The sequence below is a fragment of the Mustela erminea genome, chromosome 3 (assembly GCF_009829155.1).
Source record: "Mustela erminea isolate mMusErm1 chromosome 3, mMusErm1.Pri, whole genome shotgun sequence".
In the NCBI taxonomy this organism is placed as follows: Eukaryota; Metazoa; Chordata; class Mammalia; order Carnivora; family Mustelidae; genus Mustela; species Mustela erminea.
Window position 1 is genome coordinate 66,923,615 of NC_045616.1, and position 23,917 is coordinate 66,947,531.

Here is a 23,917-nt window from a genome sequence, read left to right on the forward strand (position 1 = left end):
GCAGAGGAACTTATTTTAACCTTGGTCTTGCAGGACATGCCACCAGTTATTATTTGGGGCTACAAGCCCTGGAGGCTGACTCTGGCAAGTTTATTTTAAAAAGACTGCTGGAAGAATACAAGATGCCAGGACACCTCACACCTAGAGTCTTAGTAACCAGGGAGGTGTCAGGGCCGCAGAGCGAGAATGAACAAGCAACCTCTAACACTCTGTGGAACAACGCAGGGCCAGTTGTCTTCCACACTTCTCCCTCTGCTTGAGAATCAAATGACTCAAGTGAGCCCCGCCAAGCCCCAGTGAAGGTCCCAGCTCTCCGCTAGGAACCTAGGCTCTTTGCTCAACAAGACTGCAGGGAACAGGAGGGGGTAGTTTCCCAAGGAGTATAAGGGGGCATGTACTGAAAGATGACGGATGGGGACTGAGCAGGTGAAAATACTCACCAAATCACTGACCCGGGGCTGCACAAGGAGGGGGCCATGCTGTACTTGTTTGTGAAGTATTAACTGCCCTGTCTACTCTGTATTCTATCCCAAAACCAGACACACTGTAGGCCTTCAGTAAGTGTCTGTTCACTTTAAAAAAAAAAAAAAAAAAGCTGACAAAGCTTAAGAACATCCTCCTGGTAAGTGGTCTCCACCTCAGTCTCACCAAGCCAGCAGGTGCATACTTGTGTGCAGAATAGTAATAATGATAATGACGACAATGATGATGATTTGATGATGATGACAGGGGTGACTAGGTGGCTCAGTTGGTAAAGTGACTACCTCTGGCTCAGGTCATGATCCCAGGATCCTCGGATGGAGCCCCGCGTGGGTCTCCCTGCTCAGTGAAGAGTCTACTTCCCCCTTTCCCTCTGCTCCTCCCCCAGCTCTCTTGCTCACTCTCTCAATAAGTAAAATCTTTAATCATCATCATCATCACCATTCTCAGCATATTGTATTTTTGTCTCCAACTTACTTCTGACAAGTTGGTCTGGTCCCGTTTTCTCTTTAAGTTCTCTATTAGATCCCCACCTTCAAAGACATTTCCCTGCTTCCAATCCTCACCCCTCTCAGGCCACTTGCCCCATAAGAAGCCGAAAGAAAGTGGAGGTGGAAAGAAAACTTGACTAACTGGACAGAGAGAAGGAAACAACTGCAAGGTCAGAGAGGCTGAATTTGGTCCCCGCCCATCTTCCTCAAGTTCACATAGCTTTTTGGTAACAGAACTACGGATTAACTACCCTTCTCCCCACCTTTTCCCAGTCCTTCCACAACCATGAAGCCACCCACACATTGTGAGTCTTCACAGTATGTTACTAATGTGACACAGCTACCTAGACACAACTTTTAAAAATTAACAAAATCACTAGTTTTCTAAACAATTAACCTCTACTGGAAGTCACTGAAGCATTTGAAAGCACCAGAGTCATCATTACATGCAGCAATAATTGTATCTTAAATGTGTTTATAGAACAGAAATTAGCAATATGGGTCTTAAAACTCTCCATATACTTTGATCCAACAATCTCACTTCTAGGAATTTATACTAATAATCACAGATAGATATATAGAGATATAATAGATATCACTGCAAGATATTTACTGCAGCATTACCTATAATAGTGAGAAACCAGAAACAACCTAAGTATCCAACAGCAGGGGAGTGATTAAATCAAATAGGACGGCCATACAACGTAGCATTGTAGCATCGCGCAACATCACAATTGTTGTAGATGAGGCAAAACCTGACATGGAAACAGCTAATACGTTTACAGGACATTAACTATAAATGGAGGTAACAGAGTAACTTTTTGTGTGTGAAAAAAATTTCCACAGATAGGAAAAAAAGAATAGCACAGTCCATACATGAAATTAGTAATAACGGCTATCTCTGGGTGGTGAAATAATGGAGAATTTTCACTTTCTTTACTGTTTCTAGGTTTTCTTTTAAAAATGATTTTACATTATTGGGGCACCTAGGTGATTCAGTGGGTTAAAGCCTCTGCCTTCGGCTTGGGTCATGATCCCAGGGTCCTGGGATCGAGCCACCCATTATGCTCTCTGCTCAGCAGAGAGCCTGCTTCCTCCTCTCTCTGCCTGCCTCTCTGCCTACTTGTGATCTCTGTCAAATAAATAAATAAATAAAATCTTTTAAAAAATGATTTTACATTATTAATAATTATAAAACATTTTCGTTACCTTACAACATAGGAATACGATACTGCTATTGAAAAATGTAGAATTCATTTCCTACAGAAACCTCCTGAAAGTAGCCCTAGGATTCCAAAACTCTACCTTTTCATTTCTTACAATTAACACTTGCTGAATTACACATTAATTTTCTTTTATTTCTCCACTTCTAACAAGTAGTTCTGGTTATGTTTTCTCTTCAGTCAGTTCTGTTATATCACAACCTTCTAAGACTTTGTTTTCCCTCAGACAATTTTTTAAAGATTTTATCTATTATTTATTTATTATTATTTTATTGTTTATTTATGGCTTATTATTAATTTGTTTTTGATTGATTAATTGATTGATTGAGAGAGCGAGACTCTTAAGCAGACTCCATGCAGGACTCAACCTGTAGGCCCCGAGATCATGACCGGAGATGAAATCAAGAGTCGGTATCGGGGGCGCCTGGGTGGCTCAGTGGGTTAAGCCTCTGCCTTCGGCTCAGGTCATGATCCCAGGGTCCTGGGATTGAGCCTCGCATCACCATCGGGCTCTCTGCTCAGCAGGGAGCCTGCTTCCCTTCCTCTCTCTCTCTGCCTACTTGTGATCTCTCTGTCAAATAAATAAATAAGAATCTTTAAAAAAAAAAAAAAGAGTCAGTATCTCAACCAACTGAGCCACCCAGGCACCCCAACACTTCTTTCTTAACCTAACATGTAGCACAAACCTGTGATTTGGGTTACCTTTGCGAAAGGAAAAGCAGCCAAGACACACTGAAATGCTGGGTGCTACAGAAAACTAAAACTGCCCCTACCTCATGGTGAACTCTCCTCCTGAGCAGATTAAAGGGCTCTCAGAATGCTAACACATACCATGTGTTTGACAGAACACTGAAATCTATAATCAGAGTTACAAAACAGGCAGGCGACCTATAGAAGCTAAAAAAGACAAGGAAATCGATTTACCCTTCAAAGCCTTTAGAGTGAACACAGCCCAGCCAACCTCTTGATTCTAGACTTCTGACCTTCATAACTAGAACAGAATAGGCTTGTATTATTTTAAGCCATAAAAAAGTTACAAAGCAGCTATCTGGAAGAGTGGCTTTTAAGGAGATATTGAAACCTGACAACCTTCGGTACTCCGGGATAATGAACTAGAGAGAGCAACCACAGGTCCCAATCTGCTCACACCTGTTTCCCCAGTGCAATTCGTAGCAGGCCCTGTTCCCTCCCAAGTGTCTCAGAATGGATTATCAATTAGTTTGACTACAGACCTCACCTGGAATGTACATTTGCCTAAAAAGGTCAGAAGTATAAATTACATTTAGCTCCAAGAGCAACTTTACCCCTAGCATTCTGATTCTATATATAAGAGAATTTGAGACACATTAAGTTTTTTAAAAATACATTTTTAAGTGTTCAGTGGCACGACTTTTTGTTAAAACAATAAAAACATGTCATTATTAGATACTGATTGTAATTTCTCACATTTGCAAAGAAATGATATAATAACCAGAGACCATGATTATCTAGTTCATTCTCTTGCTGTTTTTCTAAATACTGAATTTCAGAACCAGTAATTAAGATTTGTAAGAAATGGCTTTGGATAGAATAATAAGTAATCATCCTCCCAAGACACCAACGAACACATTTCAGAACAAACAAGGACTATGTGACCTCTCCCCAAAAGTCTTAGGAAATCATGGAAAAACCTGCTATTTACCTACCCCTGTAAATGTCATACGAGCCTCTATAGTTATGCTTTACACATAAACAAGCACACCTGGCAAATAACTTTTACTTGCATATTCAATAACATCTACTGGTAGTGTTAAAAAAAAATAAAAACATTGAATTTTTTTTCCTTGAAAACTGAAAAGTACATGTAATTTTATCTCTTGTATTCTGTAAGTACTCAGAGTAGCTAATTTAGATTAAGTAGCTGCAGAAGTCCTAAAATTCGAAGTTACTCCTATTATCCGGGCTGCAATTCTCATTTATAAGAACTGAAATGGAGAAAAACAAAAACATTCTCCCTACCAAACAAAAAGTTCTGTGAGGTAAATGTGTTAGGTGACCGCACTATAACCGTTTCACAATAGGCGTGTATTAAACCACATTGTACCTCTTCAACTTACCTGTGATAGGTCAGTTATGTGTCAGTAAAGCTGGGAGGGGGCAGACGAAAATGCTTCCCATTTTGGTAAAACAATTTTTTTTTTTAGATAAACTCTGTAACATAATTTAACTATTTTAAGTGTGGTGCTGGTGGTGCTGGTGATCTTTTTAAAGAAAACAATTTTTAGAGAGGTAAAAACACTCCTTTAAAAATCTACAATCTTTGATTTGTTGATGATTAGTAGCAAAGAACTATTACCTACTCTTGATTTAAAAAAAAAAAAAATTGTTTTCTGACATGGACGTAAATTTTAGCGGAAACTTTAATATTATTTACTATTTTAAAATGCTTACCATGTCCCTTTGTTGGTTCGAAAACTGGGAGACCAAGGGAGGAACAGGAGAGAGAAGCAAGCCACTCCAAGCTAGTAACCAAGGGAATGCCGTTCTGGGAGCATGGTCTGCGACCACAACATGAGATCATCTCCACACCTGTGGGCCAGAATCTTGTTTATCAAGAGGCCTTAACTGTGTTCAGATGGTCTCAGCAATTCCTTACTCTCTGAAGGCTATGTTCTTGAAATGGCTACCGCTAAAGGAACAGTGGGCGGAACGGGGGGAGGGACTTTCCAAGGAAAAGGGAGGGGACGTCCTCTCAATGACCTCGTCCAACATCCTTCTGAAAATGCAGCCTATCTCTGAACTGTGAGCATTTACCTGTACATATGTCAAAAAATTAAACTGATTTCTGGCACACAAATGCTGCCTATATTGAACATCACACACAATGTTTGAAATATTAATTTTATTAGGAAAGCACTGGACAGTTGTTAGAGGATATAATCAATCACTTCATTGTAATGTGGTCTGAAGACATCAATTAAAATCTGGTTTTTCTCATCCATTCAACAAACATGTAAGCACCTACAAGTGCTAGGGACTAGAGATGCAGGCTAAACAGCACGTCCTTGCTCTCAGAGAGCTTACACTCTAGCAGGAGGCCAATATTAAAGAAATATTTATGTTTCTCATATATATGTAACACAGAGAAAGTGGCTGGTGCTTTACAAGAGCACATAGTGTCTAATCCAGCCCAGGGGAGTCAAAGAGACAAAAAGGTAAGTGTTTAAGGGAAGGTAGAATGGTACCAGCAGAGGGAACTCTGGGTGGTGGACCCCAAGGTGGGAAGGACTCTATAGGTCCAAGAAATAAGAAATCTAGAACAGCTGGAGCACTGAGCATGAGGAAGAATCATAGATGAGACAGAAGAAGGGATGTGATGATCGTGGTCCTAGAGAGCATGAGGGGTCTGGTACTTCTACACGGAACCAGTGAGACATTTAAGCAAGGGAGGAACATACCAGATGCACACTTAGAATGGTCATCTTCATCTCACAGTAAGAGAGAGGCAGTACTAGCTAAGACTGGATGTAGGAGACCACTTCTAAAGCCCACGGTAGTGAAAGACAAAAATAATGGGGAATTCAAGAGATAGGAGGCAAAATCAATGGACCTTGACAATTGAATCTGAGGTTCCTATAAGACCATCGGTGCAGACATCCAGTAGACCTGTTAAGATACACAGGTCTGGAGCTCAGGGAGAACAGTGTCGATGCAGGAATCATCCACATTCAAACAACAACCGAAGCCATAAGGGCTGAAATGACCTGATGAGAATAAACCAAACCATGAGGAACACCCACATTTAAGAATGAAGAGAGGGCCAGGGGCTGAGGAGAGGGAACGGGGAGTTTCATAACAGAGTTTCAGTTTGGAAGATGAAAAGTTCTGGAGCTGGACAGTGGCCCGGTTGCATAGCCGTGTGACTGGATTTCATGCCACAGAACTGTGCAGCTAAAAATGGTTAAAATGGTACATTTTGTGTTATATATATTTTACCACAATTTTTAAAAAAGAATGAGGAGATACATTCATGTTATTTTTATATCTTTCGGAATCAGAATCTATTTATGTTTTACTAATGAAAAATCAGGACAAATGGAGAAGGGGGTGGGAGAGAAATGTGTGGAGGAAAAGGGCCTGGCAAAGGAGACAGAACAGAACAAAATGGGCCAAAGAGTTCGGTAGAAAACCTAGAGTTACAGTCTGGAAGCTAAGGATAGCACTGCTAGGAACAAGCGTTCAACTGCTCTTCGTGCCGCAGAGAATTCAGTCCCGTAACATCGGAAAAGAACCCACTGGCTTCAGCAACATGGAAGCCAACCTTGGAGAGGGCCTTCGGCAGTGGAAGTCAGTGAGGAGAGGGATGAAGAGAGATGGGGAGAAAAGGGAGCCCCCAGAGCAGACAACAGCAAGTCTGACTGTTAGGGGAAGGAGCAGGATGGTGGCTGAAAGGCAAAGTAATAGATGTTTTTAAAAACTGTGTGTGTTAAAATAGCATCGTGCATAATCACCAAAGCAATCATTTCAGTGGAAAAACAACTTTCTGTGAACAACCACAATCATCCTGGAATTTATAGGTTAGGGGACTTTTCACACTACATGTGGTTAAAAAGGCTAACTAAGTTATTCTCTTCATTTTATGGGTTGTAAATCTGGGCCGCAGAAAAATTTCTCTAAGAAAATGCACAGAGAATTAAAATACATCAAATAAATATCCTCACTTTCTTTTAAGGTAGAAAAGTAAAATGCACTCTGTTCAGGAAACAATTTCACTGTAACAGCCACATGTTGGGAAAGTCTAAAATTTTAAGGCTACTAGCACATCCATTTTTGGTGCACGTCCCATGGAAGATGCCTTGGATTCTAGTTACATCCTCAGGATGCCAAAGTCAGTCTTCTGGATTGGTGCGTTGAGCGCCGCACTAAGACTGAGACCCAGGACCAGTCTGGTGTCTGCCGGATCAATAATTCCATCATCCCACAGCCTGGTAAAAGAACAAAACATAAATCATTAGGAATCCATCACCAAAGAACCATTTACACAATTTACGTCCAGAAACACTGAGGTTTTTCTTCAGGTCCTAGAGGGATCTACTGCTGAGCTCGCATGTACTACTTTCTCACAACCAAAACCGCCTTCAAAGGAGGGGAAAGGAGAGAGAAAAATGACAGGACTTTCATCCCAGGCCCACACAGAATGTCAGAGTGAGCTATGGCTTTGGGAACTGCTTCAAGAAACCTCAGAATACTCCTTGATCTTAAAATGTTTTTACATATTTCAGGAAAATGTCTTCTGTTCCTCTTCTGCCAAACCAACTGTACAAGTTGATGTGTTCCTGTTATTAATACGGAAAGGCCCAGGAACCCACATAATAATCTCAAACCAAAGTCTCTACTGGAAAAGGTGCATTCCCCCCAAACTCCCATACTTTTAAGAAATAATGACAATTACTGAATTACTACATTGGCTAATAAAATACCTTCAATAGAAATCCTTTATTTTTTGCTACAATAGGAAAAAAAGTAATTGCTTTAAGCTGCTTACAAAAGAAACTCTGAAGTAGGAATGCGTTTGCTTTTCACCAACAACCTCAATTTTATAAAGAAAAATGAATGAGAAATACTGTTTTTTAAAGGTCATTAGTAGGTGGCAGTTCAGCTTTCTTTAAACAAACTGCCTGCAGTATCTGGACAAGAACATCAATTATTAAACCATACTTATATCAACAGACCATGAATCAAATCTTTGCTCATAAAACATTCATCATAGGGACCCTGAAGTATCAACAGCCAATAAGGGAAGGCCACCCTTGTCACGTATAACCAGGTCAATTGATTACACTCCCTTCTGCAGCCAACAGCAGAAGAATCAAGGGAGCACAGCAATGCCAGGGCCTCCTTCATGATGGCCATGAATAAGACCATTTCAGGTAAGAGGAACTAATCAAATGCCTGAAAAAGTTTGGACTGCAAAAAGAAGGGAGCAGAAGAAAACGGGCATGCTGCACCTATAAGATGAAGGATTAAGAGAAACACAGAAGGTCAGAGCAGCGATAAAGAAAGCGTTCTCTGAAAAAGACAAGTCCAACCATGGCAGAGCTGAAACAGACCACCGAAGTTTCTTGTTAAGCTGAGATTTACTAAACCTGAGGAAGGGACCATAAATTGACTTGAAAATCCTTTCATCTTGGAAAGAAAATTGCTGTCCCCTGCCACCAAGTGTTTCAACAGAAGGGTTACGTGTACTCAGATGAACAGAAAAACCTTTGTGGCTTACAATATTTATTTCCAAAGATAAATCTATCTGGGCCATATGTTCTCCTGCCTTGAATACAGTCCATTTAAATAATAATACTGATGTAAGCATGAAAATAATAAGGGATTCAGTCTTTCCCAAAAGATGACTTAGCCAGGTCTGAAAATCTTAATGGCTCACTATTTTTCGAAGTTTAATATTTCAACTGTCCTTGTGAATTTCATTCACGATCTTACAGAGAAGCTTTAAAAAACTGTAGATGAGCTTATAATTTATTATTTTCTCTTAAACCTTTTTTAAGGATTTTCTATTTCCTCTTTGCTTTTACTGGCTACTACAGAAGTCTGTTTAAGTGATGGTAAACAAGACAATGTTTCTGTCTCCAAGACTATGAAATACTTTGGTCTTAACTCAATGAATCAATGACCCACAACAACGAAATATAACTGCAAACTTGCTGGTGAAAATATGTATTAGTGAGAAGAGAAGGGGGCCTTTTAAAGATGCCAAGTAGTGTTCTTTTTATTCTGAAATAATTATGGTCTTGAAAATAAGTATGTTCCACCCTTGTACCCCCAGTGCTAGGAGCAGGGCCTGTCCCAGAAGTTATGTTCGGATGACTGAATGAATTCTAATTTGTTATTTTCTTTTCTCCTTCCTCTCCAGTTTGCCTTCACCAGTAAATGACATAAATCACAGCGTAACCCAATTTTAAAAGACACAAATAGTTATTTGCTTTATTCCATCTGCCTAAGGGATAAGAGGAGGATAGGAAGCTTAGATTATTCTTCCAAATGAAGAACATTAAAGTTGCTGAGAACAGTGGTCTGAAGGCACACACGCCAGCCCGTCTCCCAGCCTGGGCAGGCCATGATCATTTATTACCTCATTAGGTGTGGTAAGAAACAAACAGAACCAAGAGCTGCAGTGGCGTGTGAGGTGATTACTTGGTGTTGACACAGAGACCCTGGCTGTGAGTACTCTCCTTCGGAATGCAGACGCACACTTGTTAGCAATGCCAACGAGTGTCCCACCAATCTCATGTTCAAAATGGGGTAAATAGGAAATAGTCAAAGAGAGTGGAATGACAGGAATCCACACATTGAAGCAAAAATGGTAAAAGAACAAATTCCTGAAAACGACACAGCCAGGTAACTCTTTAACTTTTCAGCCCCTGTAGGCCCAGACACTTCCCCTATAATCGGGATAAGGAAGAAAGGGGGGAGGGTTGCAGAATCAAGACCAATGGTGGTGGGTGCACAGCCCAGCCTGGAAGTAGGGGGTGCTATTTCAGCAGACATTCCCATTATAGAGATAACAATATGAAATTCAGTGTGTCTGAACATTCTGCTGTGGATCCCATGAAAGCTGGACCAACCCAACCGCCCAGATCTCTGTAAGGCTGCCGCCCACACAGCCCAGATTGAGCGCATGAGGGAGGTGGTCATTCCTTGGTTCCCACCTTGCACTGGAATAATAAGGGTCTCCCTCTTCTTCAAATCTCTTAATGATGGGCTCTTTTAAGGCTGCTTCGTCAGCACTGGAGAACTGAAAGAAAAAGGACCATGAGTACGTCTACTGCAGTAAAACAAGAGATCCAATCAAGAGAACCTCATGAATAAAGGAGTAAGCATTTCTGGAGTAACGATGTTACAACCAACATCTTTTTGGTGATATAACAGCGATTACAAGAGATGCTTTCACACACAGGATCTCACTTGAGATGGGAGTGCCACGCCGGTGCACCATTACACCTCCCTTATCAGAGACATCCTGAAGCTGTTCAGTATAAGGCATCATCCATCGTGTAATCTAGCAGCGTCCAACAACGGATGAGAATTACAGAGTGTAATGAAAGGGTAACCTTATATTTAGCAGCTTCTGCTGAAGGGGGACTAGTAGGGAATTTTCATTCAAAAGAGCCAGATTCAAAAAATTTTAAAGCTTAAAGGGGTAAAACAACAACCACAACTTGAATAAACTCAAATTGCTGAGAGATGTTTTACCCTAATTAAAAACTTAGTGGCTTGCCCACCAGTATTGCCAGAAACAAGTGACAACTCAGGTGTAAACATCTTTATGCAAACTAATTTTGTAAGCCTGAAAAGTATTTTCAACTTAAAAAGTATTTCAGGGGCGCCTGGGTGGCTCAGTCGTTAAGCATCTGCCTTCGGCTCAGGTCATGATCCCAGGGTCCTGGGATCGAGCCCCACTTCGGGCTCCCTGCTTCTCCCTTTCCCACTCCCCTTGCTTGTGTTCTCTCTCTCACTGTGTCTCTGTCAAATAAATAAATAAAATCTTTGGGGGGGAAAAAAGGTATTTCACACCAAAAACAAATGACTTATTTCAAATAAATTCAACCTCTTTTATGTACTTTCACAGTTTAATATTATTTTATGTCAAGAATTTGGGGGGGCACTGAAGCCTCTGCCTTCAGCTCAGGTCATGATCTCAGGGTCCTGGGATCGAACCCCACATTGGGCTCTCTGCTCAGCGGGGAGCCTACTTCCCCACCACCACCCCACCCCACCTGCTTCTCTGCCTACCTGTGATCTCTGTCAAATAAATAGACAAAATTGTGAAAAAAAAAAAAAAAAGAATTTGGAGCGAGAACCACTAAAATTCTGTACTTTCCTTTCATATAGAAAAACAGACAAATCCATGGATCTGTACGGCAAATTAACCAAAGAACAACTATCTAGTAAGAGACCACTGAGTTAAGGGTAAGTCTTCAAAATATCAGGTAGAGGGGCAGGTGCCTCTCCTCTGAGCCTGGGTGGCTGTGCTGCTTAAACATCTGACTCTTGATTTTGACTGGGGTCATGGTCTCAGGGTTGTGAGAGTGAGCTCCACGGGGGCTCCCTACTCATCGTGGAGTCGGCTTGAGGATTCTCTCCCTTGCCCTCCACACCCTCCCCTGATACACACTCTCTCCCTCTCTAAATAAATACATAAAATCTTTTTAAAAATGTACCCAGTAGAACTTCATACCCCTGCCACCCCTAACATACACACACAAATAAACCTTTCATTTTGCTTTATTACAAATCGATACTGAAGTGAATATGAAACCTCAGTTTTAGGTGTGCAGGGTTCCTGCTGCTTGGAAAAGATGATTTAGAACATGGGGCACGCATGGGAGGCATTCAGGGAGGTAGGGCCTGCCCTCCACGCTTCTCTTATCCCCATCCCACCAACTAGACAGCTGACCAGATGACCCCAAAATGGCAGGAAAGTGAGCCTTCAAGGAAGGCCTCCTCCATGTTACGCCCTGTTACGATACAACAGCGCACCTGACCGATTCTAAGAACACGCACCAGTCACCTGAAGGCTTGGTGCTTACACAAAATAGTCGTTCATAAGTTCTCACTAATAAAAATTAGTGAAGGGGCATCTGGGTGGCTCCATCAATTAAGTCTCCAACTCCTGATTTGGGGTCAAGTCATCATCTCAGGGTCATGGAACTGAGCCCTGAGTCAGACTCCACACTCGGCAGAGAAGCTGCTGAGATCCTCTCTCTCCCCCCGCCCCACCACCACCCCCGCACCGCTCCCCCCACCCACTCACGCACGCGTGCACTCTCTCTCTCACAAAAAGAAAAAAAAAAAAAAAAACTAATGCAAAACTTCGGAAGAATCTCTGAGACACACACAAAAGGATCCATTTTAAAAACCTGCAGTGAAGAATCTGTCTTGACAAATTACCTTGTTGTTCACTCAACCCTTAGACTGTGAGTCGTCAGCCCCCCAGAATGTCAGCTCTGCAAGGGGCAAGAACCACATTTTTTCTGAGTCATGTAAATTTTCTCTGGAGCTTGGGAGCATGCTGTACCCTGTGGAGTCCTTATTTGTTTGATGTTACTGATGAGACCTAAAAACTAATCCCTTCCAGCGCCCCTTATTAACATGCAGCAAAACTAAAAGCAGCCGCTTGCTGATTTGCCTTTCATCAAGCAGCTAGTGACCTCTCTGTTTTCCTCCACTTATCTCTGCACAGTTTAATGTTATTCATTTCTCAATTAGATGACTGAGCTCTCCCACTCAAAGCCAATCTGAGGAGAAACTGAAAAAAACAAAAAACAAAAAACAAAAAAACCTCTGCTGCTTTCAGTCCTAAAAATCACATTTCTTTAAATCACATTTCTTTAAATCTCACTAACTGCAAATGACAAAGAACCAAGTATCCTTCTGCCTCGGGCCCTCACAGGCATAGTTTCTGAAGTGTTTTCTTGGAGATTTGGAAAAATGATAAGAAGGGACCTCAAATTACGTGGCTTTAAGAAGAGGGACAGAGCATATGCAAATCAATATTGCTAGAAGTCAGCATCTTCTAAGTGAAGCCAGGCCCTGGGGTGAGACCCTGACCTATGAACACAGAGTGGTCCTGGGCGCACTGCTCCCTGCCTCCAGAGTGGTCAGTGGTAAAAGCCAAACCAGAGAAGCAGAAAAAATGACATTTACTTGTTTCCCTTCACGTGCTCTTTGGTCCTTTGCTACTGTGGCCAACACATTGGCTGCCTGCTCTCCTCCCATTACTGAGATGCGAGCGTTCGGCCAAAGGTAGAGGAATCTTGGGCTATGAGGGGAGAAAGGAAAAAAAGATCAAGTTAATTCACTGTACAACACAGAGATTTTCACAGACTTGTGTTTATCTTCTAAATTAGTAGTTCTTCATTCGAGCTGTGCATTACTACAGGATTCTTTTTTTTTTTAAACCATGCTCAAAACCCACCCCAGGCTAATTTCCAGAGGTGTGGCCTGAACAGAGTAGGATTTCTAAGTTCTCCAGGTGACTGTGATGTGTTCTGATAATTTTATTTTTCCATTTCATCTCAATTTAATGGGCCCAAAAACATACAAAATATCCCCTTATTACCTGTGCTCATGTTCTGTTTTCCACTCCTGATATAATATAAAGCCTTGTTGCTTCGTTTTTTAGTTTTACTAGGAGATCATCAAGTTTGTTAACCTTTTTAAACCAAACAACTCTGGACTTCCCTGATTCTTCCATCTTTATAATGTCCTGTTTTCTATTTTTCTTGTGCTTAATACGCTGTTCTTCTACGAACTTCCTGAGCTGGCTCATTGATTTTTGGTCTTCTTTTCATTCAAATATATATATATTTATTTATTTACATCTACTATTCATGTTCCTCAAAGCAAGACTTCGGCTGCATCACACAAGTTATGACATGTAGTATTTTCGTTATCAGCCATTTCAAAATATTTCCTGATTCCCACTGTGGATATCTTCCAAGTAGCATGTTTTGCCTTAAACTTCATTTCACTCCTCCAGATGATACAAACTACGGTATCACTGATCAAGATGTGCGAATGACATTCTGTGTTTCAAATAGACCCATAACAAATGGACCATATTAGACTTGAAGTGAGATTCCTTCAGAGAAAACCATGAAAACCACCTACCTATATGCTCTGCCACACATCCCATAGTTTCCAGCCCCGTAAGACCCCCCAATGATGATGGTTATTTTAGGCACTTTGGCACAGGCTACAGCAGCCACCATCTTGGCACCATCCTTGGCAATCCCTTCAGCTTCATATTCTCTACCAACCATAAATCCTAAAAGAAAGGGGGGAAAAAAAGCCTCTGGATGATGGGATTTATGTGCAGAAGTCAAGCCCAACATGGTAAGTGAAGGACATCCTGCCAACTATATTTTACTATAAGGCCTCTCACTGTAACAACATATTTATATGTGGAATCTATCTCCCAAAAAGTGTGCTTTAAAAGATCAAATAAAATTGCTCCTAATCACTTCTAAAATTTTCCTTAGAATGGGTCATCTGGATGCACATAAAGATCTTCAAGTGAGATAAAGATGCAAGAAACTTATCTTCAAGAAATGCTCTCAGAACAGCAATGTGGTGATGAAAGCATGTGACCCAGCTGTGGCAAGCCCAACTGTGAGGCCTCTAGTACTCACGGACCTGCTTCAATACAGAAACTGCTCCTTCTGAAATGCTGTTTTACACCTCTGAGGAACTAAAGACGAATGTTTCATAGATGCTAAGAGCTCCTGCCAGTGACTCAATAGCCAGGTGAAAAAATTGTCCACAATTACAGGTTTCCTCTACTACCTCAAGCTCCCGGCTCTGCTGAAAATGCTCTGCACTCCTACTGGGCCTTCTGGGCCTTGGGCAAATTCCTCCTTCCCTCACAAAACCCAAGTCAAGCTTCATGTGGCTCCCTCCCCACCCATAGACTCACTTGCCTGACTGTCACTATTTTTGCTTTGCAAGTGCTCAGCCATGGAGTCATCCGAGTCCACTCAATTTCTAGGAGACGCCTATAAGAGCTACAGATACAGTGGTACTGATAGGACAGCCCTCACCCTTGCTGGGTGCAATGTGCTTCCCTGGGACCCCTCTAACAGGGCCCTCACGTAGCTCAGAGCTCCCCTTTCTGCCTTGTCCTGACTCCGTGAAACCTTCCACAGTAGCCATCTCAAGGAGCAGCTATCTTCAAGCTCTGCTTCCTCACCCAGAACCCCACCACCTTTCTAGTCCCTGTAGATGACTCCACCTTGAAAAAGATTATGACCCCTCACTTGTCTTTCTCTAATCCTTCCCAGCATTAGAAACAACGTCATCGTGCTCCCTTCCTTCCTCTACTCTCATCTCTATGAAAGAAATCAGAGTTACTCAAAGACTGTCCCTGAGCTTTCTTCTCTTCTCTAGGGGTGTTCTTATCTCTTCCCACAGCTTTAAATAACATCCCCATATTCTGACGATGCCTACATTTTCACCTGTAGCTAACACATGTCTTCTGTGCTCAAGATTTATTCAACTGCCTTCTGCATACATATCTCCATGAATGTCACAACAAGTCCCTCAAATGCAAGGTTGCAAAACCAAACCCAACCTCGGCTCTCTGCCCCACCCAAACAGACACCAAAAACCAAAAATGTAGGTCTATCTTTCAGGAAAAAGGTTTGCTCTACTGGTGGTTAAGAAACCATGAACCATTATTAGAAACAAGGTCCCAGGACTAGTGAAGCCTCAGAATCCTTTTTAGCTGCCCTATTACCAGGCTTGCCGCATAGGACCCCCTCAGGCTGCTGTCTGGATAGAACGCCTCTCAAAACTCATCTAACCAAGTATCATAAACTTAAGAGCAGCACCAGATAAACATGTCTTAGCAACAGGGCTATTTAAAGCCCTACTGCCCACCATGAGCCAAACTCCTTTTTCTTGTGAAGGCTTGCTTGATTCTAACAACTAATTAAGAGCCCTCCTTCCTTTGACCCTGAAATAACCACGGTCACTTAGAAGATGGGGTGGGGGGGCGGTTTTCAGCTCACCAGCATATCTAAGTGCAACATACAATATAAATAGTAGAATCCTAGAATTCTAAGAAAAAGAAATCTACCATCATGAAAAACCTCAAAAATCATTGCATCCACCCTATTATGATCATCGGTGAAACATGAAATCCAGAGAGATGATACTGAGCGTACCATTCTTTGTGGAGTGTAAACTCAAATCCCCAGACACCCGTTCAGGAGTGAAAAGGAGTGAAGAGACCTTTTATAACATATCGCTTTGGGCAGAATTAACTACACAGGAAAAGATGAGGGAAAGGGTGAACCATAGCATGTGCTAGAAATCCTTTAAGGAAAACAAAGTGCTAGCAGACACATGATGGGTCAGACAACGCCCTCAGAGTGAGATCAGAGAGTGTTCCTGGTAGAGAACACAGCTGTCCTGCTGCTGGAGGGGCAGGTATCCATGTGGATGGGCAAAGGGAGGCCATCTGACCGTGATATGTGGAACTCAGAAACTGCTTCATCCAAATATGGATAAACTTCTCATCTATTTGATTCCTGACCCTACAGAGTATCCACTAGACCTTTCCTCTACGACAGAAGTATTCTAGGTCTATACTGTCCAATACTGGAGTCATACTGGACAGTGCAGCTCTGGAATAATGCTACAAAACTGATTAAGCTATTTTCTTACCTGTAATGTTTTGAAGGAACAGCAGAGGAATATTCCTTTGGCAGCACAACTGGATGAAGTGAGCCCCCTAACAGCAAAGAAGATAAACTTTTTAAAGAGGGGTAAGGAATCTGCACCCATCGTGCATCCTACAAACACCATAGTTGGGTCAGCGTTAAGAACGAGCGCCCTGTGCTTGGCTAGTAACAACACACCATGAGGACCGATGGCCAGCGGGACATGTGACTGTGCTGGTAGCACGTTTGTTTTGCAGTTGCCTGTGTAAGCACCGGCACACAGCTGGAGGGGTGAAGTCAATCACTAACATGTGGAACAGCAAGTGACACTCAAGAAACGAAGAGAAGAACTGCTTGTCAATGGGAATTCCTGAGCATAAGATAATTCCTTAGTTTTCCACTTTAAGAGAAAACAGAATACAAACACTTCCAAAACAAGCATTCTCATAGTCTTAGGCTATGTACATGTCATCCACGGCATTCATAATTCATGTATCTTATAAGAACTTTTTAAAACCCTAGATATTTCTTTATTAACATATAATGTATTAAAACACTGGATTTTTAAAATAGTGCTCTAATTGGGATGCCTGGGTGGCTCAGTTAAGCATCTGCCTTTGGCTCAGGTTGTGATCCCAGAGTCCTGGGATCGAGTCCCACATCAGGCTCCCTGTTTAGCGGGGAGCCTGGTTCTCCCTGGGCCTGCTGCTTCCCTTGCTTGTGCTCATTCTCTCACTCTCTAACAAGTAAATAAGTAAAATCTTTTTAAAAATTAAAATAAAAATAAAACCAAAACAGTGCTCTAGATAAAACAGGTTAATATAAAGCTCCATAAAAACTGTTCAAGCACTCACATACACACACACACAGATATGTTCACATGCATGTACACAATGCTCTGCCTGCTGAGGCATCTGGTTAAATATTTAAAGCTTTTATGTAATAAACTTTCATCCATTACTTGGCCTTCAAAGCCAATTATGTTTAAATTAAAATGGAAAATCTTGAAACATGTTTAACAGTACTTGCCTTTTTTGCAGACTCAGAAAAGAGAACTCCATTATTTCCAACGATACCTATAGGGTATCCAAATATTCTAGCAAATCCTCAAAAGAAAATTGAAAAAAATATTTATGTATTTCAGAGGGCTTTTAACTCACAGCTAATAGACAGTTATACATTCCTTAACTTCAGATGAAAGGTTAAAATGTGGAGATTTTGTCCAGGGTAAAGAACGGCTTGGGTCGGGGCGCCTGGGTGGCTCAGTGGGTTAAGCCGCTGCCTTCGGCTCAGGTCATGATCTCAGAGTCCTGGGATCGAGTCCCGCATCGGGCTCTCTGCTCGGCGGAGAGCCTGCTTCCCTCTCTCTCTCTCTGCCTGCCTCTCCATCTACTTGTGATTTCTCTCTGTCAAATAAATAAATAAAATCTTTAAAAAAAAAAAAAAAAAGAACGGCTTGGGTCACAATGTTTTATTTCAAAAGTATCGGGAGTCTGGGTGTTGTGCTTCCTTGAGTGCACTCTGTGTAAAGTTGTCACTTGTCTGACTGGTTGGTTTGGTAAGATGATGGGGTTAGAGTGTCACCCATTCGTTCCTGTAGTGTATGCCCAAGTGCCCTACTAGGTACCAGACAGAGGGTATTCTGAAATGGAACGAATCACAGACGGAGAGCCCTTAAAAGGCCCACGTTGAGAGCTCTCCACCAGTTTCAGGTGACTGGCTTACCTGAAAATGCCTGTGGCGATGACAAGCCCTCAAGGTAAAGGGGATAAACTCAGCAAAAGCAGACTTGCTTTCAAAAGCAGGAACACAGTCAAGCCTGGGGGTTGTGAGTTTCCAGTAACAAACGCAGCTAAGCTTAGAAGAATGGCTCTCACCACCACTCCTGCTCCCACTGCAAATACCCACCATCCATACAGACATAATGGAGAAGTAAGGGAGAGGGAAAGGAAGGATAAGACTATGTGAGGGAGACACCTGAGGTAATTTCAGGAGGTTTCTGCAAACCTGAAAAACTTGGCTAGAGAGAGATTCCCCAGATTGAACTTCAATAAGCCTGCGTAGGACTCTAAACAGGTGTCAAAGACTTGGAACCCAAGAGTCAATGAACTGTGCTTGTTGAAGTGGGTCCAAGAAAGCACATGACCAAAGTGCCCAGAACCGGACTCTATCTTCAAGCTCCAGACGCACAGGCCGCTGCTGAGATATCTCTGGTATGTGACACAAAGCAGGTGCTCGAAAAATCGTTGAAGATAAATTAATGAATGAGACAGAATGTCAACCTACTGATACACCAGAACACTAAACGGTTAAAATTTGTTTTTAAAAAATTTGTTTTTAAAAAATTTGTTTTACTCTGGCCTTGCCTTGGTTTTCTTGGTCTTTCAGTCCTAAAACCCCAGCCAGAAGCCTAGGCTATCCATCTTAAATGGCCCTGCCACTTACAGAGGGAAATGCAGAAGGGTGACCATCCCCAGAGGTTGAGCAATCCACTCAGAGTTCAGCCTCATCCCACAAAAACAGCTAGGAACCTAGCACATCTCTCAGCAGTGTGGTACTAGCCCTAAGGTATATTGCCCCGTGAGCTAGAGTTTCAACCCTAGCCTGGCCTGGGATCTCCAGGCACAGCACCAGATAAGTAGGCCACATACCCTACCATATTAGGGACACAGAGGAAGTGCCTTCACCAAATTCCTTCGGGCCAAACAGGAAAGCAAAATGTCCGAGAAACTACTAGGGCTTACATAAGGCAAGTGTGGAGGTATGAGAAAACTCTTCAGAGGGGCCAGAGAACCTGACCCTCAGAAAAATCTGTCCTTCTTCCTCTCCCCAATACTTCCCCCTCTCACCAGCCCCCATGCCCCTCTTCTCTTTCTCAAATACCTTTCCTTTCCCTAGTCTTATCTCAATTCCAATACAGTCAGGAAGGGATACAGGAACTACGTTATCCTTAGTATACTAGGGGACAAAGGTACCACAAGTCTTTTAGCAAGTAAGGGGTAAATTCATAAAAAGAGATGACCAGGACAGCCCATCTGTCTTTGGGGAACGAAGCAGAAAACAGCTCTGACTTGTTTCAAACTGCTGCACAAGAGGTTACATCCTGAACTATTTGGTCACAAATCCTGAATATATATCAAACAAAAAGCTCTTAATCACTTAAACACCTCAATACAAAAACATAAATTCCACTCCCAGTGTGAACCCTTTTGTTGCACATAAATCAAACCAGAAGAAAAGTATGATTCATCCTTAAGCCTCAACATATATTTGCAATTTGGATTTTTATAGTGAGTTCCACTTTTGTTTCTACTCTGATATGTTGTCTTCAGGTGACTTACTATATTTTCTAGCCTTCAAAAGACCAAATAAAATTCACAGAATTCATTTTGTCATTTTTCCAAGACAGATTATTATGGGTCTAGCATCTATGTTTCAAATACTTTTCTTCAAAAGCCTACAAACTCAACACTTCAGATGAACAAACGAACTTTTATAAACAGCCTTATATTTTTTTTTTCAGATTTGGTTTTCTGTCCTGTATTCTCAATCTCGTATTTACATGATTCAACATCAGACCTACACAGAGGCTACGAGAAGGAGTAACACACTCAATGTCCTTGTAGGAGGCTTAACACCATATAAAACCTGCTAGCAGAACTAAAGACTATAGAACCATGGAAACAGTGCTGAAGTTTTCAAAATTATTACAAATTATCCAGAGGAACAAAAAGAACTACAAATATTTCTGCTAACTTTGCTTTGATAAGAAGCTTTTTAAGAGAGGGAGAGAGAAGTGGGGTAAGGAGCAGATAGAGAGGAAGGGAGAGGATCTTAAGCAGGCTCCATGCCCAGTGTAGACTCTGACATGGGGCTTGATCCCATGACCGTGAGATCATGACCTGAGCCAAAATTAAGAGATACTTAACTGACTAAGCCACCCAGGCACCCCAATAAGAAGCTTTTTATAGAGTGAAGACCACCAAGTCTCAGACAAGGGCCTTTACCACAGCATCTAGCCGTCATCATTGCAAACCCCGGGTCTATGAAGCCATTCAGCTACACATGACCTTCACAAAACAACTTTTGAATATAGACCCACACACTTGTACCACTCCAAGTAACAAAGTTCACGTGAAGTACATCAATACCTTATGACATGAGCTCATGAGCTCATGTCATGACATTTATTTTCAAAGCAATAGAAAATGTTCAGGGACATCTTACTGGCTCAGTCAGGAGAACATAGGACTTCTCGATCTCAGGGTTATAGGTCGGGCCCAACATTGGGTGTAGAGATTACTTAAAAACAAAATCTTAAGAAAGAAAGAAAGAAAATGCTCATATTTTCGATTCTTTGCCTTTATACCTGTAACTAATGTGTCTCCATAGAAGGCCTTGAACTCGTTGAATCTGCTTCCATCCACGATTCTAGCAATGACCTAAGAAGAAAAATAACAATAGTCCAGAGAGATTATATTACAAAACAATTTTTACATTAAAGTTATTTATAAGGGAAACAACTTCACTGTTAAGTTGTCACTTTCATAGCATTTCACCCTAGAGAGTCTTCTCACTAGAAATTTCAATTTCTATGTGTGGTTAAGGCCTTGGCATTAGTCCGGGCCCTGGTTTTATACCACACGGTAAGAGCTACAGCACCATGTTACAGGCCAGAGAAGCATTAGAGACTATGAGGGCTGGGAGCTGGACTCAGAATTTAAAAAGCTGCTCAAAAGATTGGCAAAGGGTCCAGGATTCAACCACAAAGCATGGTATATATAGGCTCAGAGTCGGGAGACTTAGCCTCCAAACGAAGGAATCGCACAGCATCTGCATGTCCTAGATAAAGTCTCAGTTCTCACAGTGAAGAGAGACTTCACAAAAGTTGTGAGGATGTGATAAGCCTAAAAAAATAATGCTGAGGGGTGCCTGGGTGGCTCAGTGGATTAAGCCTCTGCCTTTGGCTCAGGTCATGATCTCAGGGTCCTGGATCGAGCCCCACGTGGGCTCTCTGCTTGGCAGGGAGCCTGCTTCCCCCTCTCTCTCTGCCTGCCCCTCTGCCTACTTGTGATCTCTCCCTCTGTCAAATAAATAAATAAAATCTTAAAAAAAAAAAAATAATGCTGAGATGAAGACCCAGCTCTGACTCCCAGGCCTACTGCTGAGAAACTAGAGGCATAGACTGATTACCTAAAATCCCAAGCCTCAGTTTTTTCAACTGATTTAAAAAATAATAATAAGGTACCTCTTAGTACAGTAGGTAAAGCATTAGTCTCATAAAAAAAAATAATAATAATAAGGGGAACCCTCTTATCCCACTGATGGGAAAGCAAACTGGGGCAGCCACTCTGGAAAACAGTATGGAGGTTCCTCAAAAAGTTTAAAAAAAAAAAAAAAGGAACTACCCTACAACCCAGCAAAAGCAAATGCATTACTAGGTATTTACCCAAAGGATACAAGAATACTGATTTGAAGGGACACATGCACATAGCAATATTATCTCCAATAGCCAAACTACAGAGACAGCCCAAATGTCCATTAACTGATGAATGGATAAAGATATCATACACACACACACACACACACACACACACACACACACACACACGGAATATTACTTAGCCATCAAAAAGAATGAAATCTTGCCATTTGCCACAACATGGATAGAACTAGAGTGTATTATGCTTTGTGAATCAGTCAGAGAAAGACATGTATCATATGACTTCACTTATATGAGGAATTTCAGAAACAAAAGAGATGAACACAGGAGGAGGGGAAAAAAAGAGGGGGAAAACACTATAAGGACTCTTAATAGAGAAAACAAACTGAAGGCTGATGGAGGGAGGTGGGTGGTGGATGGGCTGGATGGGTGATGGGGATTAAGGTGGGTACTTGTGATGAGCACTGGGTGTTGTATGGAAACTATGAAACATTGGATTCTACACCTGAAACTAATATTACACTGTGAAAACTAGCTGGAATTTAAATAAAAACCTAAAAAAGTTAAAAAAAAAAAAAGAGAGAGAGAGATAACACTTAAAAAGTGCTAACTAAAGCACACTGCCTGGCCCTCACTGAAAAGTAGCTATTATTGTTAAGACTTCAATAAAGGTTCCTTGATTCTGAATCTGATCCTGCATATATACATACCTAATCTAAAAGGAGTGATTATGAAATAGTTTATCCTTGGGACTCATCATATACATCAAGACCATTTCAAAGAGTTCCAAACATATTTCAAATTTCTTCAGAAACTATTTTAGATGATACACACCATTTTTCTTTCTAGTCCAAACTTCCTTTTCCCTGTTTACCACATCAAAGCCTTGTTTTGTAACATGCAAAGGCTGAGCAATGAGTGAATGCCTCCCAGTATCATTCTTTCCAAAAAGTAAGAGCGTACTTGGAATTATTTTTTATTTTCCTAAAAGGTCCGATAATGTAATAGGAATATAAGTTATCTGTTCTAAATGCTTTGTAGCTCCAAAACTGTACCTTCTAAAACACAATCAACACAAAACAACTACCATTCTTTCACACAAAAATAAAGCCCCTCAAAGAGCACAGCAAACTAGGGCCACTTATTATGAAACTATCTCCTATTTGCTTTACAATACCCACCACCCAGCCACATAAGATGTATTAACTCAACTTCACAAAGAGTCACACTTCAGGAAGCAGACATATCCTTTGGTACTATACCTATTTCTAGAAGTGGAAAGAGATGTTCAGAGAGGTCCAATCCCAGTGCCACTGATTAGGGAAACAAGGATTATAAGCCAGGTTTTCCAATGAGCATTTCAGTGCTATCCTCTAGCTCCATATACTAGTAAGACCTCCATATAAGACTTACTTGCAATTATATAAAAATGTAATACATTATCATTATAAATGAGCAAAAGGTAGAAAGTCCCGGAAACTATTTAAGAAGGCAAAAGTCTATCTTTGTAGAAAGATCTCCATTTAAATGACATGGAACTATCACGAAGGCCTGGATGGGCAACTGTTTTACTCATTTCTGTACACTTGGTGCCTCAAACAGCATCTTCACAGACCAAACATTCAATAAACACTGTTGCATAAATGAAAAAAAAGTATTTATGCTTAACAGGATGAATTCTTACCCATATAGAAAACTTGGCTCTCTGCAACAACTCATTTCTCAAACTTATCAGATTGAAAGTATCAGACTGTCTATGCCTATTGTTAACGGAAAAGGCAAGCTAAAATCCTAATTCTATAACTTACAGTAAACCAAGTCACCCTGCTGAAGTGAAATACCAGTGGGAGCTTCATAAAAATCCAGAATGTTAAGACCCTCCAATATAGGCTATTGCCTCAGTAAATAGCTATGTACATCCACAGGTGGGATAGTACATTCATCAGTTCGTGCAAAGAAAATATTTACTAAGGGACACTGGGTTAAGCATCTGCCTTCAGCTCAGGTCATGATCCCAGGGTCCTGGGATAGAGTCCCACATCGGGCTCCCTGCTCAACGGGGAGCCT

General features: G+C 41.4%; 1 protein-coding gene across 3 annotated transcripts in view; it reads right to left on the reverse strand.

Annotated features, from left to right (window-relative positions):
• Positions 1-5,060: 5,060 nt before the first annotated feature.
• Positions 5,061-23,917, reverse strand: part of MCCC2 (methylcrotonoyl-CoA carboxylase 2) — a 68,967-nt gene continuing 50,110 nt past the window's right edge. For 2 of the 3 annotated variants that reach the window (XM_032336032.1, XM_032336031.1), the window contains 7 exons: positions 20,777-20,849; positions 17,437-17,513; positions 16,412-16,478; positions 13,856-14,012; positions 12,890-13,004; positions 9,892-9,977; positions 5,061-7,158 (listed from right to left, as the gene is read on the reverse strand). In XM_032336032.1, coding sequence (XP_032191923.1) covers positions 7,041-7,158; positions 9,892-9,977; positions 12,890-13,004; positions 13,856-14,012; positions 16,412-16,478; positions 17,437-17,513; positions 20,777-20,849 — 693 coding nt within the window. In that variant the 3' untranslated portion in view covers positions 5,061-7,040. The remainder of the gene's footprint in view (positions 7,159-9,891; positions 9,978-12,889; positions 13,005-13,855; positions 14,013-16,411; positions 16,479-17,436; positions 17,514-20,776; positions 20,850-23,917) is intronic. The other variant, XM_032336033.1, reaches the window with a different exon arrangement.